The sequence below is a fragment of the Solanum lycopersicum genome, chromosome 3, assembly GCF_036512215.1.
Source record: "Solanum lycopersicum chromosome 3, SLM_r2.1".
NCBI classification, from domain to species: domain Eukaryota; kingdom Viridiplantae; phylum Streptophyta; class Magnoliopsida; order Solanales; family Solanaceae; genus Solanum; species Solanum lycopersicum.
Genome location: NC_090802.1, coordinates 22,321,244 through 22,332,625, shown reverse-complemented (window position 1 = coordinate 22,332,625; position 11,382 = coordinate 22,321,244). Strand labels below are relative to the sequence as shown.

The following is an 11,382-nucleotide window of genomic DNA, read 5'->3' as shown; positions in this document are numbered from 1 at the left end:
CTTAAAACCTAATAGACCATTCACTAGACTAGTACATTTTCTAGAATGTTATAGGCAACCTTATTTAGGAGAATGATGTTGACATCATCTTGTAATAGTATACCTTACACTCTTATTGTTGGGAGTTTCGTATCAATATTTGGAAGCACACTTGCTCTTTCAGAGATTCCAACAAATAAAAAAAGTGTTAGCCTGCATTACCAATCTGTCTGTTGCATTGTTACGCTTTGCTGACCACAAGTTTTTGATACATTGTTGTAGTGAGATGTGATTTGTTTTTATTCCAATAGTGTCTTCGAAGCTCTTCCATATGTAATCTTCAAATTGTCCAGTATTGAAGATGTGGTCGATATTGTCCAAGCATGTCCTATTTCAAAAATAAAAACAACTAGTTGGCTCAATGCCAAAATTAGTTAATTTATCATTATTAGAGATTTTGCCTCTCAAGGCTCTTCATAATAAAAAAGAGGACTTAAAAGGAATATTTTTGTGCCATGTAAGCGAGTTAAATTGATTTTTATTCTTTTTTCTCTAATCTAGTTTCATGAAGATGAACAGCTAAATAAGACATTCTTGTTGAGTTTCCTCGCAGCCTGATCTGGAGGTTGAATCTGTTGAGGTATTTCTGTTGCAAGAATGCTGGCTAATTGTCCTGATGGTGCTTGTTTTAGTAGTTTGATCCAATTCTATTGGCCTTCGTACCAAAAGTCAGCCACTGTTTTGCTAATGAAGTTGTTACTGTGTGTGGAAATATGAGCAAGTTGCCCAATTCCAAGCCATTTATCCCACCAAAAAGAGTAGCTGCCAGATTTAAGGTTCCGTGGGATGTGTTTTTCAACTTGCTGTCTGTTTTGCAACATACATTTCCACGTTAATGACTCCCCATTGTCCCATTTATTACACACAGGGTTGGATCTTTGACAATACTTTTCCTTCAAGAATTCACCCCAAAGTGTTTGTTTAGTCATGACGATCCACCATTGCTTCAATCTAAAAGCCATGCAAACATCTTTGAGATTTCTCAATCCAACACCCCCTTCATCATAAGGAAAGATCATGTTTTTTCCCGGAAGCCCAATGGTATTTCTTCTTATTATTTTTCATTCACAGAAGAAATCACCCATGAGCATTTGGATTTGGTTAAGGGTTGTGGAAAGAGGGGTGACAACAGAATAGTAAGTGGTTAGGGAGATCTTGAAGTGCATGCTTACCTAAAATTGTCCAACCCCCATAATTGAGTTTCTTGGTTTGCCAACCTGTAATCCTGCATACAACTTTGTTAACAAGGTCAAAAAAGTAGATAATTCTATGCCTACCAATTAAAAGAGGACAACCTAGATAAATTAAAGGACCCCATTTTTGTCTGAAACCAGTATATCTCTTGAATCTGTAAATTGTGGTTTTAAAGGAATTAAAATAAACCATAAAGTGACTTTTGTCACCATTGATCACTTATCCAGATGTTTCTTCGTATTTCTTCAAAATATGCATTAGAATCTTCAAGGTTTTACATCTTCTAGAGTTGAATAGAATGATGTCGTCTGCAAAGATTAAATGATTCACCTGAAGCGCCCACTTTTCAATGTAAAAACCATGATAATCACAGTGGTTGTAAAGTCGATCAAGGTACCTCGAAAGAACTTCAGAAACTAAAATAAATAGGGCTGGACGTAGAAGATTTAACACCCCGTAGCTAAAACAGATAAAAACCAGTCTTTACAGAAAAATATGCAGGTTAACCCAGTGGTGGCGTCGACGGACCATAGCCTGACCCACGGTTCGTCCTGCACAATAGTCTATGGGATCAGAAACTCCCAAAAATTTCATCCTAGAAAAATTGGTTAAGTGTTGGACGATGGTTGGACTTACGGTCCGAAGGCTAGACGATAGTCCGTAGTCCGTGACCGTCGATTGAGACCCCCGTTCATCCACTCTCTAACAGGAGCTACGGATGACCAGCACGGTCCGTAGGTGGACCTACTGTCCATAGGTCTGATTGTAGGTGGGACTTATCAGACAGTTAAGGGGGGAAATGTAGTTGGGTCAACTTCAAATGGTCATAACTCTTAGCACAAAATGAATTAGGTGTCCCATGACATACACAATGATAGATAATTGAACTATGTTTTCATAGACACCAACCTTGCTAAAATTAGACCTCTGAGTTACAATTTATGCAATTTAGTAAAGGTCGGTCGAATTGGGCCATCTGACAGACCCAACGACGGGGCGTCGGTGAGACGACGGACCGTCGGTCTTGGCTATTGTTTGGTCCGACATCAACTTTCCCAGGGGTCTTTTTGACCTTTCCCATTTTATTTAAGCCTTATGTTACGTTGTTTTGGCCCTAAATAATTAGAATTTAGTCTTTTTATGCCTAGAAACATAATTAAAACATACAAGTCAAATAACTAAATCAAGAGTTAGAAAATTAAAAGCAATAAAGGAGAAAAAGCTCAGGACCCTTGTTCAAGAACGCAACAATCTCCAGTAGTTCAAGCCCCTAAACCTAAGTATTTTTCGTAGATTTCATCACCAGGAATGTGATATTTCACTAGTGGGTTTCACTCACTAATTGGGTCCTTATTTTTCAGTTAGATTCCTTATTTTCGATATAATGCTTAGACATAGGGTTTCTAGAACTTCATGAATTAATTAGTTATATGTTCCAAATCAGATTACCATGTTATTACTCAGATTATTGCATGAATTTCAGAACCCTATTTATGTATTTCTTTAGTTCATGAATTACACATGCTAGGTAAGATTTTCAGACACTTGAAATATGCATACCTCATTTACAAATGCAGAATTACGAGATTAATTGTTGCATTCTCTGTTTGCATGTTCAGTTTAAAGTTATCAAGTATTTACATAAACTCACACATAAAAAGTAAATTTACAGAATTCATTGGGAGTAGCATAACGCCGTGTTGGACTAGGGTTCTGTCTACCCAATTAGTCCAAGAACTACTAGCCAACTAGGTTGTAAGTCTCCTCTGTGGGCAATCAATCTGTGATCATGCTAGCATGCCTTTATACCTTTGGTAGGGTATATTGGGTCCTCTCGATGGAGTGTATACATCGGACTTCACATTTATCTTATATAGTTTTATTATCGATTATTAGTAGCTCCCACACTGCAGTCAGCCTCTCTGTATTGACTATTTATCAGTATATTCAGTATTCAGCATGTTATAAATTTTTCATTGCATCCAGTTAGCTCACAATTCAGTTTATCATGTCAGATTATTATACTTGTTTTTATGCTTGTTCAGTTATGTTTTATTTTAGTTTTACTCTATCCTACATGCTCAGTACCTTTCAAGTACTGACGCATACGTGCGCTACATCTTCTCGTTATGTAAGTTCAGGTTCTCACCATCCAGACCACACATAGATCGATTTTCCAATCTCCAGTTCAGTGGATTCAGTGGTGATTCTTCATTCTCCGAGGACAATAGACATGAGGTCATTCAAGTTTTCATATATATCAGTTTCTTCATATATGAGTATTCCCTATCTTTTCATTATAAATTATGATTTAGCTTTCGTATCAGTATATTTTCTTTAGTTTTCTAATGATCATGCCACCAGGGTTAGCTTGGGATCACTTGTGGTCGTAGGTTCCGTGTCTGCCTCTCGGGGGGTAGCTCGAGGCATGAAAAAACATCATATTAGAACACTAGTTCAATATCCATAGGATGTCTGAAAAGCCGAACTAAGTAGACTCATTTTCATGGGTGTGAAGTGCATGACATCTAATGAGAGGGAGGCTATGAAGTGTTTTTGAAAAAACTTCACTTTCTTGTTACTCTTATCGTGCATAAGGTATGATCAAATTGCATTCTAACTTGACGTTGTGCGCTTAAGATCACGCCTTTTTGTAGAGCTTAGTCATGGAATGCTAATATATGCAACGGTAACGCACTTTCTCTTGACAAGAAAAGGAAGTTCAAACAGAGTTTTAGAAGGCCAATTCAGATTTTGGCTCAAAGTATGACCAACCAGAACAATCAGCAGGTTCTAGTTCATATTAATTGAAATGACCGATTAGTGGCAGCTATAGTTTGTTATTTTTGTAGGATGAATCCGCCTAATTTTTTAGGGTTTCAATTTGGTAAGGACCCACATAAGTTCATTGATGAGGTCAAGAAAACATTTTGGCGATGTCAGTAACTGGTACTGATAGGTGAGATTGGCATCCTACAAACTCAAGAATGTGACTCACATATGGTTGTTTCACTAAGTGGAAAGACAACAAACATGACTTTGTTCTTTTGTAACTCCTTACATAGCACTCCGATTCAATGTTAGTCTAAAAACTCTCTCAGAACCTTTCTCATTTTCTTTGCCCTGTCATAGTATCTCAAAAAGTCACCTCAACATATCGAATATAGTTATAAATGGTAGACTTCGATGTTATTCTAAGCAATGATTGGTTACAATCATGTTATGACTCAGTCGGTTGTAGAACTTGGATTGTTCGTTTTTAGTTTTAGGCAAACCAATCTTAGAATGGAAGTGTAGTATCTTAGCGCATATAGGTCGATTTATTTCTTACCTTAAGGCCTGAAAGATGAATATGTAAGTGTTATCTCTATCATGTAGTTAGGGTTATGGATTATAGCCTTGAAACCTCAACTATTGAGTGAGTTCCAATAGTCTGCGAATTTCCAGAGGTGTTTCAACAAAACTTCCTGGAGTGCTTTCTTAAAGGAAAATTGACATTGGATTTAATATCCTTCCAGATAACCAGCCTATTTCTGCTCCTCCTTCCAGAATGTCCCCAGCAGAGCTTACAGAATTGAAGGAGCAGTTGAAAGACCTTGTATATAAGGGCTTCATGAGACCTAGTATTTCACCATGAGGTGCACCAGTGTTATTCGTAAGGAAGAAAGATAGTTCTCTCAGTATGTGTATTATATACCGGGTAAGGCTAACGTAGTAGCATATGCTCTTAGTAGATTATCAATGGGTAGTGTACCCCATGTTAAGGAAGAAAGAAAGGAGCTAGTGAAGGATGTTCACAGGCTTGCTCGCTAGGGAGTTATTCTTATGAGCAAGCAGGCAATGGTGTAACAGTTAAGAATTAGGAAAAATTGTCTTTAGTAGTGGAGGTTATGACAAAGAAAGACAGTGATCCAATCTTTCTTGAACTTAGCACAGTCCATAATCAGAGAGTGGAGGTTTTCTCCCAAGGGGGAGATAATGTACTTTGCTACCAGGGTTTATTGTGTGTTCCAGATGTGGGCGAGTAGAGATAGTATATTCTTGCAGAAGATCATAACTACAGATATTCTATTTACCCATGTGACATTAAGATGTACCGCGATCTGCGGGAAGTTTATTTGTGGAATAGCATGAAGAGGGATATAGCAGACTTTGTGAGTAAGTGACCCAATTGCCAGCTAGTCAAGGAAGAGCATCAGAACCAAGAGGTATGACTCAAGAGATCGATATTCCTACTTGGAAGTGGGATGTGATCAATATGGATTTCATCACAAGGTTACCTCGTACTCGCAGATACCCTGACTCAATTTAGGTGATAGTTGATTGGATGACTAAGTGTTCTCGCTTTTTGGCGGTCAAGACTAAAGATTCGGCAGAGGACAATGCCAAGCTTTACATTAACAAAATTGTGAGGTTGCATGGGGTTCCTTTGTCTACTTCTTAGATAAAGTCCTCAGTTTACCTCTCATTTTTGGAAGTCATTTTTGAAAGGTCTTGGTAGTGAAGTTAACCATAGTACAACATTTCATCCATAGACAGATGCGCAGGCAGATCGTACAATTAAGACCTTAGAGGATATGTTGAGATCTTATGTGATCGATATTAAAGGTAGTTGGGATGATCACTTCCTTTTACTGAGTTCTCCAACAACAATAACTACCATTCCAGCATTCAGATGGCCCCTTATGAGGCTTTATATGGGCGTAGATGTAGATATCATGTTGGTTAGTTTGAAGTAGGTGAAGCAGCTTTAATTGGGACAGATTCAGTTCGTTACGCTATGGAGAAAGTTCAAATCATTAGACATAGACTTAAGACAGCCCAAAGTCGCCAGAAATCTTATGAAGATGTAAGGAGAAGGGAACTGGAGTTCCAAGTTGATGATTGTGTTTTTCTAAAGGTCTCACCTATGAAAGGGGTGATGAGATTTGGAAAGAAAGAAAAGATCAGTCCTAGATATGTAGGCCCTTACAAGAATTTGAAAAGGGTTTACAAGGTGACATATGAGTTAAAGTTTCTAGAAGAATTAGCGGCATTACATCCGATCTTTCACATCTCACTCTTGAAGAAGTGTGTGGGTGACCCAACCTCTATAGTGCCATTAGAGAGTGTGGCGGTCAAAGATAGTCTTTCTTATGAGGATGTACCAATTAAGATTCTTGACCTTCATATTAGAAGGTTGAGAAATAAAGAAGTAATTTCAGTCAAGGTTTTGTGGAGGAGTCAGTCCGTAGAGGGAGCTACTTTTGATGGAGAAGCAGCCATGAAAGCAAAGCATCCTCACCTCTTTCCTTCCAATTCCACTCCAGCTTGATATAATAGTTCTTCTTCATTTTTTCCAGTAATTCAAGCGTGAATTCAGTCTTTGAATCATGTTCCCTCGGTTTGTACTTGCATTTTTAGCATATTTGCATTTTATCAGAAATCAATTAAGTAAGAAACTCAATTCTCAATGTTTAGTAATAGGGTTTGAATATCTCTCCCTCTATTCCGACTAGTTTAGTCTTCATTTGAGGATGATTTTCCCAAACGGAGATATAATGTAACAACCCGTAGTCAAAACAGACAAAAAACCAGCTTTACAGAAAAATCTACAGGTGCAACCAATAGTGGCATCGACGTACTGTAGCCTGACCACGGTCCGTCCTACACAACAGTCGATGGGATCAGAACCTCCAAAAAATTTCAGCCTAGAAAAATTGGTCAAGTCTTGGATGAGGGACAAAATTACGGTCCGTAGGTCAGACGACAGTCAATAGTTTGTGACCCTCGATCTATACCCCCATTCACCTAATATATGACGAGCTACAAATGACTAGCACGGTCCATAGGTGGACCTACAGTCTGTAGGAATTAGCAGACTGTTAAGAGGGAAAATGCAATTGGGTTAAATTCAAATGGTCATAACTCTTAGCACAAAATAAATTAGGTGTCCCATAACTTATCCACAGATACGTATTTGAATTATCTTTCCATAGCCACTGACTTTGCTAAAATCAGAACTCCGAGGAAAAAGTTATGCCGATATTAGTAAAGTTTTGTCGAACAGGCCCAATCGACGAGCCCAACGATGGGGCGTCGGTCAGACAACGGATTGTCAGTCTTGGCCGTTGTTTGGTCCGACAACATCTTTCCCAGGGGTCTTTTTTATATTTCCCAGTTCGTTTGAACCTCAATTTATGTCGTTTTGACCCTAAATAATCAGATTTTAGTCAGTTTAAGCCTAGAAACATAATTAAAACATATATAAGTCAAATCATTAAATCAAAAGTTTAGAAAAATTAGAAGCAAAAAAGGAGAAAAAGGTCACGAACCCTACGTCAAGAACGCAACAAGCTCCAGCAGTTCCAGACACGAAACCTTAGTATTTTCCGTGGATTTCATCACCAGGTATGTGGGATTTCACTAGTGGGTTCTCTTAAGCCATTGGGTCCCTAGTTTTCATTCAGATTCTTTATTCTCATAGCATGGTTACACCTAGTGTTTCTAGAACTTCAACAGAACTTCATGAATTGATAAGTTATATGTTCCAATCAGATTACCATGTAATTAATCATATTATTGCATGAATTTCAGAACCCTAGCTATGTATTTCTTTAGTTCTTGAATTACACATGCTAGGTCAAATATTTCAGACACGTCGATTATACATACCTCAGTTATAAATGCACAATTACAAGATTAATTGTTGCTTCCTCAAATTGCATGTTAATTTTTTAGATATCCATTATTTACGGAAACTCACACATAACAAGTAAATATACAGAATTTATTGGGAGTAGCATAAAACTGTGTTGGACCAGGGTTCAGTGTAACCAATTAGTCCAAGAACTACAGGCCAAGTAGGTTGTAAGTCTCCTCTATGGGCAATCAGTTTAGTGATCATGCCTGCATGCCTTTATACATTTGGCAGGGTATATTGGGTCCTCTCGATGGGCGTATACATCAGACTCCACGTTTAGACGTGATTTTATTATCAGCTATTAGTAGCTCCCTAAATTCAGTCTGACTCTCTGCACTGATTATTTATCAGTATATTTAGTATTCAATTTCAGCATGTTATAAATTGGTCATTGCATCCTGTTAGCTCACAATTCAGTTTATCATGTCAGGTTATTATACATGTTTTTATGCTTGTTCAGTTATGTTTTATTTTTGTGTTACTCAAACCTACATGCTCAGTACCTTTCAAGTACTGACGCATACGTGTGCTACATCTTCTCATGATGTAAGTTCAAGTTCTCATCATCCATAACACACATAGATCGATTTTGCGATCTCTAGTTCAGCAGATTCAGTGGTGAGTGCTCATTCTCCGAGAACAATAGTCATTAGTTCATTCTAGTTTTTATATACATCAAAATTTTTGTATATGGGTATTCCCTATTTTTCATTATAAATTATGATTTAGCTTCCACATTAGTTTATTTTCTTTAGTATTCTCATGATCATGCCATCAGGGTTAACTTGGGATCACTTGTGGTCCTAGGTTCTGTGTCCACGTCTTGGGGATAACTCGAGGCATCATAGAGGGTCAATCTACTTGAGTCGTCTATTGGATTGGAAGAAACCATACATCTTCCCATTTTTTATAATTGAGTACTAGTTGTTTGCCATAATTCTCCATACCATGTCAATGAACACCTCAGAGAAGCCCATTTTCCTTAGAACAAGACGTGTATGACCAAGAAACTCTCTCATAGGATTTTGCCATGTCTAATTTAATAATAACATTTCTCACAATATTAGTCTTCTTTATTGTGTGGATGATTTCCTGAGCTAACATGATGTTGTTAGAAATACTTCTACCCTTTACAATCCCAGATTGATTAAGAGAGATTAAGGAAGAAAGAATAGGCTCAAGTATGTTGCTCAATAGTTTAGAAATAATCTTGCTAATAAAGTTGCTCAAATTTATAGTTCTAAACTCAATCAACTTGCTGGGATTATTCACTTCGGTAATCAATACAATGCAAGAACGGGAGAATAATTTAGGAATCATTTGGCCACTGAAGAAGGCCTGAATGACTCCTATTAAGTCAGTATTGATAATGTGCCAAAACTTTTGAAAGAAATACCCATTCATTCCATCCGGACCAGCTGTAGAATTATGATTCATTGAAAAAACTACATTCTTAAGTTCATCCATATCTGGGATACTGGTAAGTCTGACATTTTGTTCCTGACTGATCATTCTTGGAATTAACTCAAAGTTGTCCTCATTAATAATTTTATCCTCCAATGTAAAGATATCTTTGAAGTGTTCACAAGCAGCCATAGCAATATTCTCTTCACCTTTTATCCGTTCCCCATTCTCATTGGTAATTCTGTGAATGATCAATTTTCTTCTTCTCGCTCTTATAATGGAATGAAAATATTTAGAATTATTGTCCCCTTCCTTTAACCATTTTAGTTGTGTTTTTTTGTTTCAGAATTTTGTCTACAACTTAAGAAATTTGATATAATGAGCATTATGTTCATGGAAAGACATTCTATTTGATTCACTTTGGTCAGTAATGTATCTTTCTTCATCCTTGTGAACCTTTTCTTCATAAGTCTTGTATTCTAGAAGATGTCACCAAACTCCTTCTTAGACCATGCAATAAGTGGTAGATAATCTTTTCTGTTTGTGATGAAATCTCAACACATTTTTACCTTCCACTCCCTTATCCCAACATGTTTTTACAGTTCCCAGGAAGAGAGGACTGTCGACCCAACAATTAAGGAATCTGAAATACTTGGTATTCTGTCTCATTTGACACCATTTCCATAAAAAGTAAACAGTGATCAGAACAAGTAGCAGCCACATAAGTGATAGTCGTTTGAGGCTTCAATTCCAACCAAGAATAATTTACAAGAGCCTTATCTAATCTCTTCCAAATTCTGTGATTGATACCCTTTTTGTTTGACCAAGTAAACTTAAGTCTACTGAAACCAATGTCCATTAGTCCACAGGCTTCAATAACTGCTATGAAATCTAAGATATTCCTCATATTATAATAGGTAATCCCTCCAGTTTCTCATCTATAGCAGTTATAATATTGTAGTCACCCACAGAGCACCAAGGTTGTTGTCCACAGTAGCTTGATGTAGCATTTTATCCCAATGTGGCCTTCTAAGATGCTCTTTGCATTTGGTATAAACAAAGGTAGTAATAAATTGATCTTGTAATTCATTGTGTTTCATCTCACAAGTGATTTGCTATTCATCTTCATCAAGGATATTATATTGAATCTCATTGCTCCAAGAAACCTAAATCTTGCCATTACAATTATTGGTATCATTTTCCATGTTTAATTAGACTTTCAAATTGTAAACATAAACACTATCTAAGAAAGGTTCTAGAATAGTGATGATGGATAAGTGATGAATTTTTATAAGCATTTTGATCCTTTCCTACACCCCTGAGTGTTGATTCCTCTCACATTCCATATCATGATACTAATTATTGGGATGATCTAGAGGAAAAAAGTCTGGTATTTGGCCTGTCAGATGTAACAGTTTTAACATCCTGATTTTTGAAATGAAATTCATCATGTTGTAGCTTTCTTGGAGATAGACATTGGTTTGGAGTTACTTGTTGAACCTCCACTAGAAGGGAGTTATCATTCTAAGTATTAAGAGCTATTATTAAAGGTTCACTCGTCTCATTATCATCCTCCATCTCCTGAACATATTGATTATATCTGTCAACCTTAGCCTCAGAGTTTTCCACTTCGTACTCATAAATAAGAGGTATACTATTAACATTACAATAACTTTCTTCTTTATCCAGAGGTGCCGCTGGAGGTGGTGTCATATTTTTGCCTGTAGGGAAGATGTGTCCTGTCTCTGATAATTGCCTACCATCATGAATTTTTTACCTGTTTCATCCCTCCTTTCCTTTTCCCCTTCTTGTTCACCTTCTTGTTGTTTGTTTAACCTTGTCTTAACTGCATCTCTATTTTTTCTTACTAGGCTTGTTTTTGCTCTTGGGGGAATTTTCTTATTTTCTATTGGTTGCGTTGTTCCCCGTCTCTTTAGCATTTGTATCCTTGCTTTGTTTCACACCTGAATTTGATTCCTTGTTCTGTTTCCCCTTATTTCCTGCCTTATTACCTGTATTGTTTGCTACTGTCTGCTTTGCATTCAGTGTCCTCTTATGTGTCC

The 11,382-nt window shown here is 37.1% G+C and overlaps 1 protein-coding gene across 1 annotated transcript; it reads left to right on the top strand.

Annotated features, from left to right (window-relative positions):
* Positions 1–6,013: 6,013 nt before the first annotated feature.
* LOC138347471 (uncharacterized) lies at positions 6,014–6,547 on the top strand. The gene has a single exon (XM_069295764.1). It carries the CDS (start codon positions 6,014–6,016, stop codon positions 6,545–6,547), a length of 534 nt encoding a protein of 177 aa, XP_069151865.1.
* Positions 6,548–11,382: the final 4,835 nt, after the last annotated feature.